General features: G+C 41.5%; 1 protein-coding gene across 1 annotated transcript in view; it reads right to left on the reverse strand.

Moving 5' to 3' along the window:
* trim9 (tripartite motif containing 9) overlaps positions 1 to 23,897 on the reverse strand; it is a 162,785-nt gene extending 138,888 nt beyond the window's left edge. Inside the window, exon 1 of the mRNA XM_068038313.1 lies at positions 23,060 to 23,897. Coding sequence (XP_067894414.1) covers positions 23,060 to 23,836 — 777 coding nt within the window. The 5' untranslated portion in view covers positions 23,837 to 23,897. The remainder of the gene's footprint in view (positions 1 to 23,059) is intronic.
* Positions 23,898 to 25,107: the final 1,210 nt, after the last annotated feature.

A 25,107-nucleotide genomic window follows, 5' to 3' on the forward strand; every position in this document is an offset into this window, starting at 1 on the left:
GTGTGGTCCTGTTGTGGCAGCACTAAGCAGAGGCCTAGCCCTCCCTACGGCTTGTGATGTGGGGAAAATGTCAGGGAGAAGTGAGAAAGAAATGAAAAACTGCAACTACTGTTTATTGATCTATATACTGAATAATGTCCAGACAATAAAAGCTTTCATCAAATTTGCACCATATTAAAATTAGAGGACTTCAACCCAACACCCTTGAAAACCAGGCTTCAATTATTTATCGTCAAAAGATTTAGTCTGAAGTTTACAACTAAATGAGTCAATTTCAAGCACTGGCTGCCTCAAGACTAATCAGTTGTAAAAATGTAATTAAAAATGTAACATGTAAAACTCATCAATGCAAGCAGAAGATATTCAGTCCTATGAAGATATCAGGGCTTATTTTAACTCAGCCAGCAAGGTGGGAAGAGGGCGTTAGTGACCTTAAATACTAAAGTGCTGCATTTACCACCCAGTCACCTCCAGCCATTTTACACAGGGCCTTTACAAAGGCAAACCAGACTGGAGGTTAAATTATGCAAATTAGGGCCCCATGACATAAAATCAAGTTCTTTTAATTAGGCCTGGATTTCGTAATGACAGTGAAACTGACAGCGTGCAGTCATTAATCTGAAATTGACAGCATCACAGGTCAGCAGTGTAATGGAATACTCTCCACTTGGCTGGATGAGTGCAGCTCCAACACGATCTGGTAACAATATCTGGTACTGGTAACATTAAAGGAAGTGTCATGAAGACCCCACCTGCCAAGAATGAGGCATATTAATTTTGTCATATGAATATTAATTTTAAACTGTTGCTGGAATAAAGAGATGACTTGTTTAAAGAGATCAGCAGTGGCTGGTAAATATTTGCATACTAAGAGGCAGAGCCTGGAGACAATAGAACAACTCTGTGATCCAATTAACCCAAATGAATTTTGATCACCAGACACTGAAGGTGTAAGAAAGCGAGCATTCCAGGGGGTCTGCTAAGATGGAGAATCCACAAACGTAGGAGTTTGTTAAAACAGCTAGTCACATGACTAACCTGCTGGCCCAGGTTTTTGTTTGAACTGCTCACAGCACAGTTTGGGTCAGATTGCAACTGAATTTAGAAGACAGCCTCTCTCCTGGCTAGCTCTCTCTCTCTCACACGAATCTCTGGATCCACTGAAGTCACTTAAACCTAAAGAGAGAAAAGACCCCTACATCGAAACAAGTTTTAAAGTATGCACTGGGCCCCAATGAAATGGCAAGAGTTACCTGCAATCAAAGACTCTGCATCGAACTCAAAGGATTGTAAATAAATCCCAGTTATTGCATCAAATTTTCCCCCTTTATTCTTTCTACTTTTCTGTCTCTGTTTGTGTGTTTGTCACGTATGCATGCTAGCATCGTCGCGTAGTCATAGTCGTTAACTGAATTAGAGTTTAAGGTTAATAAACTTCCACCTTCCTTGTTTAAATCTAAGAAAACCTGTCTGGTTGATTTCTTTCCCTTACAATTGGAGAGCAGTGAACAAGGATTCACTGAGGGGGAGCTAAAAACACGGTGTTTTAAAAATTAAACCCTGTTACAGTTAAACCAGACAAAGGCTGAGAGGGAACCCCTAGACCCCTTTCTCATCTGGTCGTAACAGAAGCATATGAAACACTTGCAATAACACATTACAAGTGACAATATTGGAGGTCTTCAAGTTAGTTACATGACTCCAAAACTCACATCAATCCGATGCAAAGCTGGAGCAAAGTGCATAAGTCCCTTTCATCTGGCTGAAGAAAGACATTGTGAGGAAACGCCTTTCAAAACTAGATCCCAAATGTAAAAGCACACTGCTCATAAATCTTCTTCAGCACTTTATCATTCAAGTTCCAGTATTTTACTGAATTGTAGCATTGAGGATTCTTTGGCTTTCAGTCCACAGACAATTTATATGTAATTTGTTCTTCATCTCCATGCACCATTACCAGGATCATAATTTTGTTGTAAATGTTTAACGGGTGACTTGTGAACTGACTTAATCCCTTTCCCAGCTGTGGCCCAATTCACTTCTCTGGCAATATTAGCCAGTTAACATTAAATGCACACGAAAAATAATTGGATTTTTTTTTTAAATCCATGAGATTTTTTAAAAAGCAAGAAGAGAACAACCTTTGAAGAAGTGGTAAATGATCTTTTAATTGGGCTCGAGAAAGAAAAAAAATGGCCAATTTGGCACCATAGTCAAAAGTACTTAGAGGGGCAAAATGGATGGCTGGTAATTAATCTGGAAAGAGCTTGGGTACAGTAGCTTTTATTTTCTGGTCATCAGGGTTTCAGTGCATTGATTTTCAGTGGCATTAGTAGGTACAAGGTTGAGTTAGTATCTTAGAAGTGAAACCTCAAAATAAAGCTCTGGTGAAAAATCAACCTCCAAACATCAACCTATCTTTTCTTCAATTTTTCAAATGCTTCCTGCTTTTGAAACATATAAAATTAGAGATTAATATTGGTAATCCTAGGTATTTAAAAACAGTTTTAAGTTTTCATTAATATGACCGATGGAGGAAGGTCAAAAAAATTAAGCAGTCACCAGTTAATGGCAACATTAATTTCCAGCTTATTTCGCTCTTTTGACTGTTAGAAAGGATTTTTCTCTTGCAATCAACTTCATTACACAGCAACTATTTTTTTTAAAAACCATTGAAGTGCTTGAAAATACAAATTACAAGAATAATCATGTGGACTGGAATTTTGTGTTCTCAAGTGGACTGGACTGATTGCCACCCTTCACATTTCTTTACAAATTGAATTATATTGAATGTTATATGACAGTATGTTTCTGTACCAGGATACTGCATTGCATATGTGTTGTGTTTCTAAAACAGCTTCAAACTTATAGAATATAACTGGATTCAGGACCCATACAAAAAGGGCCATCACACATTAGAATAACTTACTGGAGTAAGTACAAACTATGAGAAAAATCCCTGCAATTGTGTTTACTTGGAGAAAATCACTGATCACAATAATTCATTTCCAAATTCTCGCAATTCTGCAAATTTGCTGACAAAATTCTCAATAACGCCAGTTGCTGGCCTACATACCAGGGAATCTCCTCATCTCAAGCAGAAGCTGCAACTAATTAAATGAAGGTTTATTTTCTTAAAATACAACTGATAAGCATGGCTCAGGAATTTCTTGAAGAATCATTTTTGTTAAAAACATTAAAAAGGCTGTTTTATAAATCAGCTAGTTTTTTGTGGGGGACAAAACACTAAACAAACAGTGGCATTCAGAAACCATTAGCTCATCTTGAAAACTTTGCTGTCTCAAATTCACGGACAGTGGGAATCTAACCACCTCCAATCCAGTCTTAAGCCTGAATTAATATAAATTGGAACGCCATAATAAAAGACTAACTAAATTTAAAATTATTTGACGAGTGAGAATTCTCAATGTAAATAATTGTTCTGGAAGTAATTGCTTTTTCTTCGTTAAAATATTTTGAGGAATTCATATCTAGTCTCCTGTCTTTGAGGAAAAGACTACTAGACTGGTTCTCAAAGCCGCCTGAAAATAACTGTTCTAAAAGATTTCAGGAGAGTGGAGGCGGGGGGGGGGGGGGGGGTGTGGAAGAGAGACAGAGAGAGAGAGACAGAGAGAGAGAGACAGAGAGAGAGAGACAGAGAGAGAGAGACAGAGAGAGAGAGAGACAGAGAGAGAGAGAGACAGAGAGAGAGAGAGACAGAGAGAGAGAGAGACAGAGAGAGAGAGACAGAGAGAGAGAGTGTGAGATAGTGAGGCTAAGGTTAAAAATGGGGGCTTTTAAAATTTCAATCAGTGTGTTAATGTTTTACTTCATTACTAGTTAAGACTGGTTTTATAATAAACTGAGAATTTGTTGTTATTAAAGAAACCTGTTTAGTGTGTTCTCTTCTGGGAAAAATAGAGGATATGATTGAAAATGGGAAAATTTAAAACATAATCCATGATCTGTGAAGAAGTGGGGCTAGAATAAACAGTACACTTCTCCTGCCTCGGTCGTAACATTAATCCATTACATTAGAGATTATGAAGTCTTCGTGTGGAAATTGAGTTATGTACAGGTTGTGTTTGTGTTTTTGAGACGGTCCCTGATTTGGGCTGGGGTTTTCCAGGTTGAAAGCCAAAGCCAGTTTGGACAAACAAACAATCCTGTGATTGAAAACAAATAGTTTTTTTTTAGAACAAACAGAGGCATGTGTGGAGAGAGAAGCAGAGTTAACGTTTCAGGTCAGTGACCCTTCTTCAGCATTTCCTCACTTCAGTATTCCCAGCATTTCTTGTTTTTATTTCAGATTTCCAGCATCCGCAGTATTTTGCTTTTATTAAACAGAGGCATGTGACTGGGAAGTTAAGTTTGTTCCAAGAAAACTCTACCGAGTGTTAGGCCAGCTAAAAGAGCTGGGTGTGTTTTTAAAAGGCTTTCAAAGTTGTGAGTCTCTGCTTGGAGTTGAAACAGACTACAGGTAAAGAAGCCTGGACTGATTATTGGTTATCCAGGGTACCACGCCATCAGGATGGTAGTGTTAAGGAGCAAGGTGGTTCAAGAGGCGACAAGACTGAACTGTTAAAAGGGAAGATTGCATCTCTCACTATTGATGGGACCTCATTAATTCTCTCGCCGCATCCTGGAGGACGGAACTTGAAAAAAACTACCCGAGAAAGATCCTGATCGACCTTATTGCACTGTGGAACTATTCAACACCATTTTGTTGATATGACTGTAAGGACTATCTTTGATGCATCAGCTCATTAAAACTGTAACCTTTGAGATGCATATATCGACTGGTATTTAACTGTTATTTGTGTTTAATTTACGTTGGTTTTGGTTTGAGAGTTAAAATAAAATTTATAAATTGTAATCTTGTCCATTTGGTGTTTGTTTCCTAAATTGGGGTCATTTGGTGGATTTGATTTTTTTTCCATTTGTTCGTGATCTCCCCAGGGATCATTACAAGATATATTAAGAAATGACGGTCATTTCTAAAGTTCTAAGCTTGAGCTAACTGTACTCCGAAGTGTGCATCTCAAAATATAGACATTCCTTCATAATAACCATGAATTACGTTCATAACTATCAAATCCAAAAATTCCAACCAACTAGCTGAAAAGCATACACTTTTTCTAGATACTCAGTGAAGTATTAGAATTAATACTGAACAAAAAGCTGCCGAGTACAAAATTATTCTGCATTCTCATTCTGCTGTGTAGCCCTTTCCACCATTCACTGCTGTATGCACAAGCGTCAATCTTATTTTACAAGCTAGTGTTACACCCGAACTTGTGCTACTGCATTCAATAAATAGTTATTTCACAGCATATCTACAAAATCAGTCTGCTGCAGAAAAGCACAAATAAAATGCACCAAAATATTTCTCGAAGGCGAAATACAGTAAAACTGATGTCTGCTCCATGTGCTTTTGTTAATCTCTATGAACAGAACATCTTGATTATTTCTAGAACTAGTATATCCACTAAATTTACAATTAAGATGCAAGGAAAATGCAATCCTTACCTCTTTGTTTTTTTCTTTTCGTGGGGTGGGCGTGTGGAAAATAGAGTCAGTGGAAGAGAAGAAGGCGAGGGAAGGAAAATACAAATCATATCAAATGAAATGTTGCCTCAGTTTCAACAAAATCTCCAGCCTAACCAGTTCCAATAAGAGGCTTTAAAATAAAACAAAAATGTAGAGAATCAGATGGCACATTATTCTAGCTGCTTAGTCTTCAAATAATTGTGTAAGCATTGGAATTTCAATTTCTCTCCATTTCACAAAAGAACAGGATCAGGATGGGATTTCCCTCAACTGGTTTTGAAACCCTGCTGCACGCATTTTCTGTGAAGTTTAGCCTGGGCCTAATTATGCTGTTATTATGTGGCGTACCTTTGAACAAAACTACAAATCTTACCCATCAACTGCTGCCTGTATTTCAGCATCATAAAGTCAACTGTAATTTCTAGATCCTACACAGCAGCTGTGTCATTGCCACCTCTGTTGACAAGATTCAAAGTGGCTTCATGACACAAAAGGTGGATTTAAAAACCTGGCATCTTCTTTCTCACTATTTCCCAATTTACTTCTAATAAAAATTAATGACAACCATGCAAAGAGCATTATCACAACAAAAACACCACATCCAAAGCTTGAACAAAAGTGCACAGCAACCAGGCTTTCCAGCCTTTATGATCCATCATATAGTAGAATTTCAAACAACAGGTCACTGCAGCAGCTCTTAATTTTCAGAAATAACTTGGAGTTTCTCAACATCTCTATCAAGATCACATGACAGTCTCCAGTTTTCCATTAAGGCATTTTGATAGCAAGTCTTAAACACGTGTCTAAATGTATAGTACAATTGTTAACAGAACATGTACAAAATTCAAACTTCAAGTCAGATTTAGCTATAAATTGTTCAATGTAAATTTAGTCGAGTGGAAAGAGCTTGTATTTATATAGCTCTCAAAACATCCCAAAGCACTGCACAGCTAATTAATTGCTTCTGAGATACAGGTAAACATGGCGGGCAATTCGCACACAGCAAAGTTGCACAAACAGCAATAAGGTAAATGACTAGCCAATTTGCATAACACTAATGACTAATACACCAACGATGATGTGTCTAGACAAAGCCCAGCAAGTGAACTGTGAACAGCATAACAGGGGATAGTGCATTCAAATTAAATAATTCAATTATAGGCTGAAGCCATTCCCATATACTGTACTTTGAATGCAAAGTAATGGCCATCTTTATGAAACATCTTGGACTCAAAAGTTGCATTACTGTGGTGGGGGAGGTAACCAGAATATTCTGGAAAATAGATGGTTTCAAAATCTCAATTCAATAAATCCACTGTGTAACATTTTCCAAAATGACTAAGGCAATTGGTTATTTGTTATTTATATGCTGACGTACTCTGATCTAATAATCATGAGGTCACCATATGTGAGTGGAATTTGATCTCAAACTTATTATTTTAATGGTCCCAGTCACAAATTCTAGATTCCTTGTGATCAACACTAAAATGCTAATTGTTGGAGGATGATTTTGCTGAACAAAATCTCATGTCATTTTTAATAACTCAAAGGCATTCTATAATAAAGTGCTAATTTAAGTGAATATTTTGAATCCTAATTTTTTTTAAGGCAGCTGTGTATTTCTGTTGGAGATCATGTAATTTAAAAATAAACACCTATGCAGTTTTTAAATTTGATTCCAGTGGTTTGTGGAATTCCCATTTTAAAAAAAGGGTTAAGTAATGGTTAATAAAGTCCAAAAAAGATCAAATGACATAACTACTTAAGGGAATTCATTCTCCAATATGCACTGATTTTTTTTTTAAAAAGATACTCTTGTGAATGTACTACAAGTGGTTTGTTACTAATGGTTTACTGACCATGAAAAGTTAGCATCTAACAAAGCCAATCTGTTTCGTGCCGAATAAAACCACCATACTCAAGTAGCTCTAAATCACGTTATACCAGCAGGATATAAAGCTTGTGCTGACATTCAAAAATAGAGTCCTGTAATAAAAGGAATTAGGCTAAAGCTTACAAACTTCACTTTTTAAACTGTAAAATTTATTGGCTGGCAAGTGACAGTATATCCTTTTCTACTAACACAATGTACCAGTGCAGTAAGGGTGCTGGCTTGCACCCATAATTTCCCCACACAGCAAGGTCATGATTTCCATTAGTCTGTGGAGAGATGGTGAAAGACTTCAGGCTATACTCTGTGGGACAGAAAAAGCAAACTAGGATACATTAAGCTTTAGTCTCTAATTCATTTTCCACCTTCTCACTCGTCAAATATAAATGCCCCGAGACCAAACAAATACTCTCATTATTGATTGGCGTCCGCATTTCTAATTTATTAACCATTTCCATCAGAGTAGATCAATGAAATATTTCACTATGATTATCCTTTGACCTTGTGGGTATGGAGAGATATTCCAATTCTGGAAAGAGAGAGCTTATATACAAGTGGATATATTGCAAATCACCATTCATCATTGTTTAATCCTCCTTTAGGAATGGAGCCACTGGCAATTGAACCAACCACTAAAATTAAATTAAAAGCTCTGATCTCCAGAATACATTAATTATATAATTTTATTAAAAGAAATTAAGTCAATCAAAATTGCTTAAAAGGTTTTGATTGCAATTATTGACATCGATTAAATGTCTGCATTTTTACATTGATTCAGTGAGCTAACACCCAATGCAAAACCTATACCATAGGCCACATGTTATGTCATTACTTTAAGCACTGTTAGCCCACTTGGTCTCAGCATCCCCTGTGGGAGTGTTTTGAAGGGCTGTTACAAAAATTTCTAAATTCACTTGTAACAGCTGTGGGTGAGAAATTCTGCTAGTGTTGATGCGCGGGTGGCCCTTCTGCTTGGAATGATGCAACTTCTTTGGTCTGAGTCTAACCTTGCTGCACACCAGGGAGTGGTCGGTGTCGCAGTCTGCACTGTGGAAGCTGCGTGTGATTTGAACACTGTTTATGGCGGCTCACCTTGTGACAATGAGGTCTAGCTGGTGCCAACGACGCGATCTTGGGTGCCTCCATGAAACCTGGTGACAGGGTTTAGTGTGAAAGAACGAGTTGGTGATGCAGAGGTCATGATAGGTACACAACTCAAGCAGTCTCTGCCCGTTCTCATTCATCCTTCCAACGCCATAGCGCCCAAGGCAGGAGGGCCATGAGTCATGGTCGGCCCCAACCCTGGCATTAAAGTCCCCTAGCAGGAATAGGTGTTCGGTGTTGGGGATGCTGCTAATGATGTTATGGAGTTGCTCGTAGAACTGGTCTTTAGCTTCAGGTGGGGAGCAGAGTGTTGGAACACAGATGCTGAGTAGGTGTACTGGACCAGAGGTGGTGAGCAGTCGGATGGACAGTATGCGTTCCGAGCCATTTGAGGGAGGCTCTATCATGTTGAGCAAGGATTTTCTGATGGCGAAGCCCACTCCATGCTGTCTTGGTTCTTCAGGATTCCTGCCCTGCCAGAAGAAGGTGTAGTCTTGCTCTGCTAGAGATCCACTCGCGGGGAGGCGTGTCTCCTGAAGTGCTGCAATGTCCACATTGAATCTACTGAGCTCGTTGATTTGTGTAAGGTCTTCCGACAGGCCAGGACACATAGTTCTGACGTTCCAGCTTGCAAAGCGAAGGGCTGGTACCTTCTTTCCTTTTTTCGTGTTGTTTGGTGCAGTGTATCAGTCCACCTTTCGGGCAATGACCCTGAGCTCCAAGCACCCATTGAAGCAGGTAGACTGTGGCGGGACAGAACCTTATTGACCGGGGGCTGCCCGGTTTGAGGCGGGCGGTAGCTGTCCAGTGAGGTGCAATGACCTCTCCCACCGACAAAGGCAACCCGTGACGCCCAGTTTCTACGCCAATTTATCTGGACTTATAACCCGTAACTGCTGCCTTCCGTGTTGTGTCAGTCGCTATGAGGCAACTATGGAGTGACCTCTCCATGGTGCATGCCTAGGCAAGTTTATGGAGGTTGAGAGTTGCCCAGTCGTCAAAACTCCCCTCTCGGCCTTTCTGGTGGGGTCCAAAGGAGTGCAGAGCACGACGTTTGGCACCGGTATGGCTGCAGGAACTGCCGGAAACATGCCAAAGGTGACACATGACCGCCTACGGGGTTCCACTCCGGATTATCGGTTAGGGTTTACTCCCTTAGCCTTGGTCTCTCCCGAGATGCCCACAAGGCAGTGGGGTTGTTAGGGCCCCTACACAGGTGTAGGATGGTGCCTGTGGGAGGAGGGGATGCGAGGGGGAGGGGTGGAGGGAGGGGGGGTGCGAGGGGGAGCTGGGCGGGCTGGGACGGGGTTGTTGGAGGGTGAGCTGAGAGGGTGGAGCAGGGAAGGGGAATAAAAAAGGTCCCTAGTGCCCACCATCGACGTCCGGAAAGCTCATCCACGTCCTTCAGGAGGGGAAGCATCTTTTGGCAGACTTAGAGGTGATTACATTCACTGAGGGTTTTTTTTCCTGTGCTTTAAATAAAGGCATGCAGCATTGCCGACAGTGCGCTGCAGATGCTCTCCGAGCCATCTCCCGCGGGCGCTTTGAAGTTGCGGCCGGGGGGCCGTTCGTGGATTTTTTGGGTGATCGGGGCACCTTTTCTCAAGACTTCTCTAGGGTCCCGCTGCTCCTTCTTCACCTCAATGGACTTACCACATGCCGTGGCTGCAGACACTCTGGGCGGTGAAGACAGCAGGATCAGAGATTAAAGTATCGACAGCTGTGCTCGTCAGTTTCATCCGGATCAATTTCATTGAGAAAACAAAGAGCAGGTGTGGCTGGGGGAGGGCAGTGGGCCCAGGAAACTAAACTAACTGTTAGCTTTTAGTTAGGGCTAAAATGAACTGATTTAAAGAGCCAGGGGAGTTTAAACAGTTTAAGAGGGTAGATTGGGGGAGAAAACATTAGGAATGGGAGCAGATGGCCATGGATATCGTTGAACAGTAAGGGAGCCTCAACTTTGGCAGCAATAATCACAAATAAGTGAGGGACACCATTATGTATCAGACTATAAATCTTGCTACCATTAGTAAAAGTCCAGTATTCCTGGCTCCTCATTGCTAGATTTTCCACATACTGGCCTCCCCTTTTCACAACCAACGATGGGAATTAACAAACAGAAAATATGGGCTTGATTCTATAGGCCTGCCGCCAAAATCTCCGGCGGGCAAGAAAAATGACAACCCACACACTCAGGCCGCACATCACGGATCCGCCATGATCCTAAATGCAGCAGCTCATTAGAATGCCTGGGTCTACTGCCCCCCCCCCCCACCAAAATGACATGGAGGGGGCGGGCAAGCCGTCCCCGGCAACGCGCCCAGCGCCACTGCACAGATGCTGCGCCATTTTTAAAGGGCTTAGAGTCCCAAATGACCGTTTCACATCTTAAAGGCAAATTGCATTTAAAAGTATTAAAAATAATTTTTAAAATCTTTTCATCCCCTCTCCCACCCCCAATAGCCTTACATTTAATTCCTTGCCCACTCACCCCCGCCAAAATTCATAAACTCTAACCCTCCCTCAACCCCTTCCCACCATCCTCCCAACCAATCCAAAAAAGTTTGGTCTCGCTTCCCCCCTCCACTCCCGACTGAGAAAGGTACCTCCACCCCCCTCCCTAGGCAGGGATCCGAAGGTGCGTCGATGCCAGCCGCCACGATGAAAATCTCAACCTGCTGTCTGAATTGCAGCGGCCTGCATGTTAAATGAATGGTAAGTGCCTATCTGCATATTGTAATGCGGGTCCTGTCGCCAAGCAGCAGGGGGGCTGAAACGAGGCCTCGCCGCCACGGAGGTCGGAATGGGCCCTGCCGGCATCGATGTCGGTGGCGGGCCTCGTCCGGAGCAATCTTCATGCCACCCCCCTGCTCCCAACGTCAAGGGCTCTATAAAATTCAGCCCTATATCTTGACACTTTTTTTTTTATAAACAGTAGTGGATGCTTCAAAGATGGTTCTGCAATATAAAAAGAGTTTTACAAAGATGCAGAATTTCATCAATATCACCAACATCTGTTAGCAATTCAGATCCTAGCTGTATTTCAGCACATTAAGTAGATAGTGTATCATTTGTTATAAAATACCAACACAAAAAATTAGTAATTCATCAAGTTTTTTTTTTAAGCAGCAGAGCCACATAGCTAAACTGATTTTAAAAAAAACTGAACCAAGGTACACTGAAGACCATGATCAATTGCACGAAGTTGGCAACATTTAAGCTTTTGACAAGATATCACCTGAAGTTTTAAGCTGCAATTATGTCACAGGCCATAGGAGTGGCACAGTGTAGATCAATAAGCTTCTGTGCAGCAAGGGAGCTGTCGGTGGTTCTGAATTAATAACTTGCACAGTTTGGCCAAAGAAGGCAAATTAAAACATGTTTTTTTTATATAAACACTTGGCAGTTGGACTGTGAAATCCTCAGTTTTAACCATGGCTTGCGGCAGAGTTTCCAAGTACTTTCATATGGGGAAATAGATAGTCTCTTGAAAAATAAAGGTTAAGGGGAGTGAAATTAAAAAGAGCAGATAGTTTACATGGAAAGAAAGCACCAGCTCAGGATGACCTATTTGTGAGCTATAATATGCTATACTCTACAATACCAGTAACTAATCAATTTGATGTATGGCAAAATTCACACCAACTGCCTATGATTTTCCTCCCATTTTAAACATTAAATTTAATCAAACACTTAAAAGCAAGAATATAAGCCCAGATTTTGCAGTCACTGGCAAAACAATGGCACTCGCTGATGAAACCTGCTCACAAAGATCGAGTAAGGTCTGTGGCATGAATTTCACCTTTCCTGACGTCAATTTCATTCTTGTGCCAGCTAGGCGGAAGAGATCTCCAGCGTCTTGCAACAGTGATGTATTCAAGCAAACTAAGCAGCCAATCATATTGAAGATTTCTCAGACAGCAAACCAGTAAGTAACATCTTGGTTTTATCATTCACTTATGATGATTTTGCAGGAAGTTAAATAAATGATTACGATTAAAAAAGTAGCTGAAATATCAAACAAACCTTAAATTTCTGAGAATTATCAAAGAATGGAAAAATTTGATATTCCACAAATATAAAATTAGTCATCAGGGCCAGAGTTTGTTCAGCAGTAATTATGAATTAGTACATTGTTTAAAAACCCAGTTACACCTCATTCAACAAGGCATAACTTTGTCAAGCAAGATTACTAACACAAGTGGAAAATCACATCACATCAACTGATTTCCAACTGCGAGTATTTCAGCAGTAATAATGTGGAGGAGCGAGAAAACTTCTGGACTTCTGCATTTAACTCTGCATGTGCAAATGCCAGAAATTGCTGTCAGTTTCCCAGAGTAATGACTGCAAATGTTGACAGTTTCACCATCATTCAGACGACAAAATCCAGGTCATAAAAAGACAACTGACCAGCAATGGGGAAAACAGTGCAGGGTAATGCATGAGGCTGCAAAAGCGAAGGCCTGTGCATGGGGAAAGTGGGTTGAGCATCTGACTGTTCAAAAAGGAGTTAAGAGACAGTTTGCCTTCCATTCTCCTGAGCCCACTCTCTTAAAATGCTACTACACCCTGCTCCTCTTCCAATACTGAATTCCAGCACACTACTTCCATCCACAACCACCCCCACTGCACCAAGAGACCCCACTTCCCAATCCTAGAACCTCTCTACAGAGGTTACGAACCTCTAGACTGTAATCCTAGGTTCCTTGATGCCAGAACTACCCACAAAGATCCTAGGTCCTGAAGCCATGCTCCAAAATTATCCCAGGATCTAAGGCCTAGTCTGTAATGTTCAGGGAACATTCTGACACTCCTGCCAGTGGTACAACTCAAAGGTGTCTTCTTAGGCAGTCCCTCAGGATCAAGGAGGACTTGCTTCCACTCTGCTTCTGTATGTTTTAATAAGGCTACCGAATCCGATGCGTGATCTGCAGACTTTACCACATGTTGGGCAGGTGGTGTTTGAAGGAACAGGTAAATGAGTTAGGGAGCTGTGTGCTCCTTCCTTTGCTTGGACTCGGCCTCCACGTGCTTCTGAAGTCTCGAGGTGCTCGGTGCCTTCTCCATTTTGTGCAGGTGCAGGTGTAGGTCAGGGATTACCATGAATTGATGGGGATGGTGGTTCTCTCCAGAGATGCTTTGCGAGCATCTGTAAAAACCATTTCCTCTTCCGCCTGTGGAGTCCCTTGCTGCAATGAAGTTCAGAGTAGATCAGTTGTTTTGGGAACCTGGTATTAGATCTGCAAAACAGCAAAGTTGGTTTTGGGTATCGAGTACCTCTATGCTAGGAATGTTGGCTTGGGAGAGAATGCCAACTGAGACTTTCTATCCTGACAACAAATTTTAAGGATTTTGTGGAAGCAGGATTGGTGGTACTTCTCTAATGCTTTGAGGTACCTGCTGTAGATTGCCCAAGTCTTTGAAGCATATGGGAGCATGGGGATCACTGCTGCTGGGTAAACTATGATTGTCTTGATTGACAAGGAGTGATTTTGCTCTGCGGCAGTGGGTTAGAAGAGGACCTTAGTTTTCCAGGTGTTTAAAGTAAGGCCCATCCTCTCATAAGCTTCGGTGAAGGAGTCAACTATGATTCTGAGCTCAGCCTCCGAGTGAGCACAAACACAACTATTGTCTGCGTAGTTAAGCTTGATGACTGAGGTTAGAGAGTGATCTTAGTTTTGGAGTGGAGACGATGAAGGTTGAATAATTTTCCGACTTATCCTGTAAATTATCTCCAGTCCTGTGGGGAGCTTGCTGGAGGGGAGGTGCAGAATTGCAGCAAGACGAAGAGGTTTGGTGCAATGACACAGCCTTGTCTGACTCCAGTCTTCACTGAGATAGGGTCTGTGGTCAGAGAGACAATTACAAGACCTTGTGGCAAAACCCACTCCAAGATCTAGAGCTTACTTGTGTACCACCAGATTCAGGGTCCCTTCCCTTCTGTTGGTTACCTCAATGTTTATAATTCAGTTTCTCTGAATGCTTGGCAAAATATCACTGCTCTTATAAAACCCCTAAAATCAACAATATATACACAGCACACAAACACAGCGGACTTCAAATTCCTTAGTGACTAAAATATTCATTTTCTTAACTCTATTTGTCTCTGCATTATGTTGCTAGATTTCCATAAGTATGCACATTAACACTGAAGTATTTCCAAATAAGGAACTAGAAGAAATGTGAATTATAAATGCTTTCAATTGTACCTGGCATCAAAAAACTTGACCAAATTAACTGCAGAAGTTTGTTGTTCATTCTGTCAACAAATCAGACTTTTAAAATTTGATTTTTCTTTTTTAAATCATCTGCCCTATTCAATCCCCTCCAAGACATACTCATTGTTGCAATATGGTTCTACAGGCTCCAGCTTCTAGCCAATGCTTTGTCAAAGTAGTTATTTTTCCACACATGTCTAAAGAGTGGGCATCATCAGGCAATTAAATATGGACCTACCATCTTAGAACATAACCATATCCTCACCCAGTATTCATATCGACACTTCCAGGGGTCATATGATAGTGATAAGAACCAACATTCCTATCATTGTCATAGTTTAAATTAGCCAAAACCAACACAAAGCATAGAAAAATCCTGGTGCTTTCTGGTTTGTGTTACCTAGTCATTGCCTGAACCCGTTGAGCAATTAGAGTCTCAGATTGAAATTTACCCAAACCTCTAGCTTACAAGTCAAAAGGTTTGTGTAAAATGGGCAACACTTCCTTCTATGCCTTGCTTCCCAACTGAAACTTACCTTTTTTTTTTAAAAAATTTGTTCATGGGATGTAGGCGTCACTGGCAAGGCCAACATTTGCTGCCGTCTCGAACTGCCCTTGGAGGTGGTGATGAGCCACCTTCTTGAAGCACTTAAATCTGTCTGGTGTAGGTACACCCACAATGCAGTTAGGAAGGCAGCTCCAGGATTTTGACCCAGCAGTGAAAAAACAGCGATACAGTTCCAAGTCAGGATGGCACACAATTTGAAGAATTTGCAAGAGGTGGTGTTCCCATGCATCTGCTGCCCTGGTTCTTCTGGGTGGCAGAGGTCGCAGGTGCTGTCGAAGGAGCCTTGGAAAATTGCTGCAATGCATCTTGTAGATAGTATATACTGCTGCCACTGTGCGTCAGTGGTAGAGGGAATAAATGGTTGATGCGGTGCCAATCAAGCAGACAGTTTTGTTTTGGATGGTGTCGAGCTTCTCGAGTGGGGACTATGCCATCATACTCCTGTCTTGTGCCTTGTAAATGGGGGACAAGCTTTGGGGAGTCAGGAGGTGAGTTACTTGCTGCAGAATTCCCAGCCTCTGATATGCTCTTGTAGCCACAGTATTTATATGGCTGGTCCAGTGAAGTTTCTGGTCAACAGTAACTCACAGGATGATGTTGGTGGGGGAATTCGACAATGGTAATGCCATTGCACATCAATGGGAGGTGGTTAGATTCTAGTAGTTAGGGATGGTCATTGTCTATTTAATTAAATCCCTTTAAAAATAGGCAAAAGTAATGGTACATCAGTCTGTTGGCCTATTACATTGATCACAATCTGCTGTACAGTATGAACACTATCTTCTCAATTGTCATCTATGCAAAACAATAGGCCAAAGGCAGCTTATCACATGTTTACAAACTTTGAACTAATGGAATGCACATTAAAGAAACAGACAAATTACAGCATTAATGCTGCCAAAATTACATGTATTAAACAAGACGAAGTATTATAAATTGATTCCAGTGAATGCCAGCATTCCCAAACATGAAACCAACATACACATAAATTAAAGGGAGTCACCATGATTCTCTCTGGCCTTCACTTAGTCCTCAGTAACTTGCTTGCTCTACGAATGGTCTTCGTGCACTATTTGACATTTCCTGGAGTTTGAGCATTTTTCAAAAGGTTAATTTAATTTCAATTTAATATGCACAAGATACACCATACTGGAATATGGGTGGGTGGGGGAACAGAGGGAAGTGTGGCAGCAATGGGAAAGGAAATACAATGTCACCCCAATGCACTCAAAACTCTTTACAGCCAAGCTCAAGTGCAAACAAAAATGCAACATCTCCCTAAATGCTGATTCATGAGATTCTCTATATCTGCTCCCTGAAATCAGTACTCAAGGGCCACAAAATGACCAGAAAGTTAAAAAAAAAAGAGGAAAGGGAAAAACATTGCTGTTTATACAAGAATTGCCGTTGATATAAGTTAAAATGTTGAAACGTGATATCTGCAGAATGCCAACAAATCAACTCGTATCTTGAAGCCTGTACTAAATGTTGTCATACAGGATACCTTAGGTGGTTATGATCTTCTAATAGATACATGTGTTTGGAGTGTGTGTTTACTATTTGCTGTACAAGGAAGGATGGCTTGACAATGCTGAGCTGATGCTAGTCGGTATACAATCAAGAGTGAAGGCCATGGAGAAGGGACAACATAATGGCCGTTTAGCTGAATGTAAAAAGAGATGATTTTAAAGAAGTGAGGAAAGATCCAGAGGACTGATTGCCCTGCAACCACACATAGCAACTGAGCTCTCCTGCAACCATTGCACCATTGTGTGATGAAAGAACATCGTACCTTCTAATAAAATTTGTAAAATGTCAACTCTGCATATAGAACTGTAACTTCTGGCACAGAAACAAGCGCGCCAAGCAAGTCTCTACAGCAACATTAATCAACATTCCCCCGGCATATCTGCCACATCATAGACTGTACTTATACGGTATGAACACACCTGTATTAAGATTTGATGACCCTGCAATTTAAGATCCTGTGTCACCACCCCAATCTCAAGTCAGGCAGAAGTCCTATTCCACCTCTGCTCTAATGACACTGCTGAAATTTGGGGTTTATAGTTACTAATGCTAGACTAATTTCTATATCTTACATACTAGCAGGAAAACAGGTTTTGAAAGCCAAAGCAATATGTCAGACTCTGCTGTCACATAAGGAAACAATTATAGTTGCCTGTTCTACAGACAATGACTGATATTGCACCTTGCTGAAACTCTCTCAAAAAGACATTGCTGAAACTCTCTCAAAAAGACATTGCTGAAAATATCAATGTTATTCAGAATTTTAAATATCTGAATCAGCTGTCATCATGCAAAGCAGTACTATGGCTATACCTTCTGAACAGAACAGGTTTTGAAGTCAAAAGTTTTGAAGCAGAAATTAAAATAGAAGCATGTATGCTTAGGGGTGGTAGTTTTGATTGAGAACATTGCAGTGCAGGAGAGAGAGGATGCCCCATAGGGGTCAAGGACAGAAACTATTTGGCTGGAGCTGAGGAACAAAAACAGTTCAGTTACATTGCTCGGTGTAGTATATAGGCCACCAACCAGCAGGAAAGATGCAGAGGTACAAATTTGCATGAAAGTTACAGACAGGTGCAAGAATTATAGAGTGGTTATAATGGGGACTTTAATTATCCGAATATAGACTGGGATAGTAGTAATGGAAAGGGCAGAGAGTTCCTAGAGTGCATTCAGGAGAATTTTCAACAGCCGTATGTTTCCAGTCCAATGAGAAAGGAGGAACTGCTCGACCGGGTTCTTGAGAATGAGGTGGGCCAAGTGGATCAGGTGTCAGTAGGGGAACATTTAGAGGACAGTGATAATTATATCATAAGGTATAGGTTAGCTATGGTAAAGGACAAGGAACAATCCAGAGCAAGAATAATGAGCAGGGGGAAAGCCAACTTCAGTGGGGTAAGAATGAACCTGACCGAGATAAATAGGAAACAAAGGTTGGGAGGCAAAACAGTAACTGAACAATCGGCTGCCTTTAAAGAAGAGCTAGATCAGGCACAGTCAAGGTATATTCCAATGAAGGAGAAAGGTAGGGCAAACAAATTCAGAACTCCCTGGATGACAAAAGGGATAGAGATTGAGATGAAGATGGATAACACAACCAAGAACCAGGCAGAATATAGAAGGTTCAGAGGGGAAGTGAAAAAGCAAATACCAGAAGCAAGAGAGAATATAAGGAGAGATTGGCAGCTAATATAAAAAAGGGAATCCAAAAGTCTCCTATGGGCATATAAATAGTAAAAAGATGGCAAAAGGGGCAGTGGGGCCGATTAGGGACCAAAAAGGGGATTTACACATGGAGGCAGCAGGCATGGCTGAGCTATTAAATGAATACTTTGCAATTATCTTCACCAAGGAAGAAGACACTGCACAGGTCATGGTGAAAGAGGAGGTAATTCAGACACTTGAAAGGTTTAAAATGGACGAGGAAGCATTGGATAGGCTAGCTGTACTTAAAATTGATAAGACACCAGGACAGGACGAGATGCATCCAAGGATATTGAAGGAATGGAGTGTGGAAATTGCGGAGGCACTGGCCATAATTTTCCAGTCTTCCTTAGATTCAAGGATGGTGACAGAGGACTGAAGAATTGCAAATGTTACAGCCTTGCTCAAAAAAGGATGTAAAGAGAAGCCCAGCAACTACAGGCCAGTCAGTTTAACCTTGGTGGTGGGGAAGCTTTCAGAAACAATAATGCAGGACCAAATTAGTAGTCACTTGGTCAAATGCAAGTTAATTAGGGAAAGCCAACATGGATTTTTGAAGGACAAATCATGTTTAACTAACTTGCTCAAGATTTTTGATGAAGTAACAGTGAATGTTGATGAGAGTAATGCTGTTGATGTGGTGTACGTGGACTTCCAAAAGGTGTTCAATACAGTGCCACACAACAGACATGAAATAAAAGGGACAGTAGCAACATGGATACAAAATTTGCTGAGTGACAGGAAGCAGAGAGTAGTGGTTAATGGATGTTTTTTGGACTGGAGGAAGGTTTATAGTGGAGTTCGCCAAGGGTTGGTGTTAGGACCCTTGCTGTTCTTGATATGTATGAATGACCTAGTGTTATGAAAGTGCTTCTTTCAAAAAAAATTTTGAGGACTCGTATTTTAGAATTATGGACATTGTTTAATTTGGAAAACTGAAGAGATTTCATGGGTGTGTTTTTTTTTTTAACTACGATGGTCATTGGGAGGTCTTGTTTGAAAACAAACCTTTACTGAATGTCACATGCCTTAAGCTCAAACAACAGAAACCTTGGTGACTTGGGAAAAATGTTGACAGAGAAGTGACATGTCAAGATTCATGGTGATCAGGAGGTTTCGCTTTTGGGGTATCGTCTTGGTTCAGTTGGGGTGTCGACTGTTTTGAAGGCAGTTGGGCTTGTAGCCTGCTGAAAGAAACACCCAGCTCCTCTGTCTCTACATCTTTAAAAAAACCTGCAAATCCAATGGGTGAGAGCTAAAACTGATGCCGCATTCCTCCCGAGAAGCTCCTGGAAAGCCTGCCAGATTAATTCTCGATGCCACCTTGAAAGAAATGCTCAAGAAAAGATCCCAGTGACCTGTCTACATGTACTCGGACACCAGACTGCATGCCATTTTTGGGACACATTGTATCTCATCCTTGTTCTTCAAGAATTAACAATTATTTAGCCAAAGTATTCTTTGTTGTGGTTTTTTTTTGTAAAAGACTGCAGAGAAAATTTTTTTTTTTTAAACCAGTGTGTGTGTATGTATGTGTGCTGGGTATTTTAAAAAAAAAAAGAGAACTTTCATATTTCAGTTTGTGTGTTGATGCTTTGCTTCTTTACTGGATAAGTCTTGTTTTATAAGAAACTGATAACGTTGTTTATTAAAGAAAACTGGTTGGTGTATTTTATTCTGGGATAAAGAGTAGAGTATATGATTGACTGTATCAGTAACTAGGTAAACATATAAATATATGTTGTGACCTGTGGAGAAGTAGAACTAGAAAAGACAGTGCACTCCTCCTGCCTCGGCTGTAACAAGACCTTGGTGCACAGGGGCACAATTTCAATATTTGCAGATGATACAAAACTTGGAAACATTGTGAAGTGCGAGAAAGATAGTGCAGAACTTCAAAAGGACAGACAGGTTGGTGGAATGGGTGGACAAGTGGCCAATGAAATTTAATGCAGAGAAGTGTGACGTGATTCATTTTCGTAGGAAGAACACAGAATGTAAATTAAAGGGAGCAAATTCTAAACGGGTGCAGGAGCAGAGGGACCTGGGTGTATATGTACATTAATCACTGAAGGTGGCAGAACAGATTGAGAGCACAGTTAATAGAGCATACGGCATCCTAGGCTTCATTAATAAAGGCATAGAGTATGAAAGCAAGGAAGTTTTGTTAAACTTGTCTAGAAGACTGGTTCAGCCTCAACTGCAGTATTATGTCCAGTTCTCGGCACCATACTTCAGGAAAAATATGAAGGCATTGGAGAGAGCGCAGAAAAGGTTCACAAGAATGGTTCCAGGGATGAGGAACTTCAGTTATGTGGACTGATTGGAGAAGTTGGGACTGTTTTCTTTGAAGAGAAGGTGGAGAGGAGATTTGATAGAGGTATTCAAAATCATGAGGGGTCTGGACAGGGTAGATAGGGAAAAACTGTTCCATTGGGGCACAGATTTAAGGTAATTGGCAAAAGAAGCTATAGCTACATGAGGAAAAACATTTATATGCAGCGAGTGGTTAGGATCTGGAATACACTGTCTCAGTGTGTGGTGAAGGCAGGTTCAGTCGAGGCATTCAAGAGGGAATTGGATTGTTATCTGAAAAGGAGGAATGTCCAGGGCTATGGGGAGAAGGTTGGGGACTGGCACTAGGTAAACTGCTGGGTGCCGGTGCAGACACAACAGATCAAAACGGCCTCCTTTTGTGCTGTAACAAATCTGTGATTCTGTGAAATATCGCATGTAATTGCTTGCAGTTTCTTTTTACACCATACATACATGGAGCTGGTTTGATTCTAATTAGTATCACTGAAACTGTTACAAACTTACTACAAAATGACATGACTATTTAATAAATTATGCTATCATCCGACTAAATTTTAACAGTGTATTAATACATTTAAATCGGGATAGAAAACAGTGAAGAAATAGAAATATCTAATACTGAAATGAGAAGAAATACTTTGAAATGGAGATACTTATTGAATCCAGCTTACTTTGTGCTGCCAGATAGCACAGAAGACATGGTACCATACTATGTGAAATGAATAGCATCAGGAGGTTGATGGAATTAAACTAACTTCCACAAAGCTGCCAAGAATGGAAGAAGAAAATGAGATTCTTCTCATTAGCTTACAGCTGATGGCTGTGAACAATACAGTTCAGGAGGTGCAGTGGGGGTTGGGAAAGCAGAACCACACTTGCTTTGCTTTAAGCATATGTTGGTAACAGCAACTAATGGAAATAAGAGACCATCTGCTAAGTTGCATAAGAGTCACTAAGGAGATTTCAATAACAAAAAATAAACCCAACAGCAAATGGGAATGTAGTGAACAGAATTAATTTTTTTTTTTAAGTGTAAAGAAAAGCTCAACTGACAATCAAATAAACTGAACACCATTATCAAAGTTTTACCAAAAATCTCAATTGCAGCAACAAATGAAAAGCTGTAGTCGGATGTTGGAAATGTAGGTAGTTCGTATATTTCCTCCAAGATCATAAATGCTAGGTAGCCAGAGGACTAAGTGTAGATTAGTATATGCATTTTACATGAATTGCAGTTACTGACAGAATTTTCAAAGGGGGGCAAAAAACAGCACACCAAACCTCTTCCTGTGTTAAAACAGCTCCCTTACCTGAAATAATATGGTGAGAAGGGAGAAAGGAGAGATTTCATTCAACTACACTCTCTCTCTCTCAACTTGTTCACCATACTGGTTATTTGGTTCACTTTGCAATTTTGAATTTGTTTCCTATTAAATTATTGCAATTGAAACAAAACTGACTTAGTAAAATATAATAAAGGAAAGAACCAATTAGTGAAGTTGCATCTATTATTTTACTGATGTTCTCTGACCATTGAGATCTACTGCCACCTGCAGCAGAATCAGTTAGAGCATTTAAATCAAATTGCAGATGATTGAAAAGCTGACAATTAAGCTGTCTCCAGAAGACGCAAAGAGGCAGAAATTATAACCAGATACGTGAAAAAGGAATACTAATGACAAGCCGTTTGAAACTCATACTGGTAAATGGCATGCAGATCTCACAGAAGCAAGCCGATCAACATCTGTACAATGTAAACTTCTGCAAAAGGATCAAAAATGAGAATAGGTTCATTTTTTGGAAACAATAAGCAAAAGTATTTCTAATTAACCGACAGATGCTTGAATAGTTTCCGTGAAACTGACAGCCTAACAAAGCTTGATTTGCATGCCCATGATCAACTTTGAGACAAACGCCATGTAGGGAAAAAATGAGAAAATTGTTCATTGCAATGTGCAATGTGTAACCGTTATACAATCTTGAATGTGCACTACAATGGATTCAATGACCTGAAGATTGCTTTGCATCGTTCACCCATGGCTGTACGTTAGAGTACTCAAGATGCTGCTGGAAGAGCATGGAGGCGTCATCGCCAATTCTGATTCACCAAACTGATATGGCTTTTGCATACAAATGACCCGAAGCTATGATCGTTATTGCCATTTGAAAGCTCACCTTATGAAGTTTCCACATGGCCCCGAGTGCCTTCACTTCATGACTGGAGTGTTTACCTTCCTCCAAGCACTGGTAACAGACGGGCGTCTTGCAGTTGACACAGTACATGCTGTGATTCTCCAGCTCATGGTCAGTGCAGGTGGAGATTTTGCGCGGGCTCAGCCTCCTGCAGATCCTGCCTTGGGCCGGTGGGACAAGACGGTGTTTGACGAGCGGGCCCCGCGGAGGATGGCACCTCAGGCGGCAAGACTCGCAGTAAAAGACATCGCATTGCTCGCACATGACGGTGGCTTCTTTGGGCGACTTCTCGCAGAGCTGACACTTGAGAGCCACGGCTCTGCCCTGCTGGTAGCGGTCGATGATACCTTCCAGGACGCGGTTCTTGGGGAAACCGCGGAGCCCCCGCTCGTCCAGGATCAGGCTGCGGTGGCACTGCGGGCAGGTGATGCAGGAGTTGCGGGGAGGCACCGCCGGCGAGGGCGGGAAGACCCTCACGCCGTTCGGGGATCTCTGACACGGGGTGGTCGGGGCACTAGCGAAACCGGCGTAAGAGCCGTAGCCGCTGTCGGCTTCGCTGTACAGGCTCATCTTATCCAGGTCCAGGTAGTCATAGTCGGAGCCCGAAGCGCGGCTTTGCGGAGACTCGGCTTCAGGCGTCTGGACCAGGATGTTGCGAGCGCAAGCCATGCACAGGTTGTGGGAACAGGGCAGAATGATGGGCTCTCGGTAAAAAGCACCGCACACCGGACATTTTAGCTCTTCTTCCATCTCCTCCATCACTGAGGGAGAGGGAGCAATTGCAGACAGAGCACGCCTGTCCCTCAATTCAGCATGAGCTACCTGGACAGTATTTGAAGGTTAATGCTGCACACCATCCACCATCAGCAGCTTCCCCTTCAACCGCGGCACAATCAGAGCCCGGACTCGCCGCTCCGCCCAAATTCCATCACGCGCTGCTCTCCGCCGCTCCTATTGGCCACTCCATCCGGGCAAGGTTCTAACCTGACTGGCCAGCTCGGACTATCAATCACTGCGGGACTGCAACCGGTTTGTTAAAGATTGGGAGCATCGTGCGGTTATATAAGCATCCTGCGGTTCACGTAACGAGAGATTGTAGGATGCAACGGTTGACGTGCGTGCGATGTGATCTCGCTTGTTCGGAAACATACATTTTTGAGGGTGCGTACATCAGATGATGATCAATAATCGACATGCATTAATAAAATGTGTGGAAGTCAAAAGAGTTGAATATTCCATTTACAGCATTTACCATTCCCATTATGGAATTTTCACCTTGACTTGTGTTGGATTTCCAGAGGACTGGAGGATGTATTCCGTTTAATAACGATTCTTGATCATGAATCTTATCGAGGCAAAATGTTTTTCTTGATTACAAAGAATTAAATAAATCTGTGTGGAAATGGATGCTGTATCACAATGTGCACCATAATTGGACATTACAAAATAGGTTGATCCACATATCAACCAGGATTGATAATACGTGCCAACTGTCCGCTTTTCAACTCAGGCTCTTCACTGGGACTGGAAGTTGTCAATATGAGCCAACCAGATCATTGGCTGAGTCATGGGATGAAGGGGTTGTCTTATGAGGAAAGGTTGAGCAGGTTGAGCCTGTACTCATTGGAGTTTAAAAGAATGAGAGGTGATCTTGCAGGAATAGGCCATTCGGCCCCTCGACTCTGCTTTGTCATTCAATAAGATCAAGGCTGATCTGATTGTGACCTTAACTCCACTTTCCTGCCTGCCCCCCATAACCCTTGACTCCATTCTAGATCAAAAATCTGTCTAACTCAGCCTTGAATATATTCAGTGACCCAGCCTCCACTGCTTTCTGGGGAAATGAATTCGACAGACTAATGACCCTTTGAGAAATTCCGCCTCATCTCCGACTTAAAAGGGAGACCCCTTATTTTGAAACTGTGTCCCCTAATTCTAGATGCCCCCACGAAGGGAAACATCCTCTCAGCGTCCATCCTATCAAGGCCCCTCAGAATCTTATATGTTTCAATAAGATCACCTCTCATTCC

Source organism: Heterodontus francisci, chromosome 9 (genome assembly GCF_036365525.1).
Source record: "Heterodontus francisci isolate sHetFra1 chromosome 9, sHetFra1.hap1, whole genome shotgun sequence".
NCBI lineage: Eukaryota > Metazoa > Chordata > Chondrichthyes > Heterodontiformes > Heterodontidae > Heterodontus > Heterodontus francisci.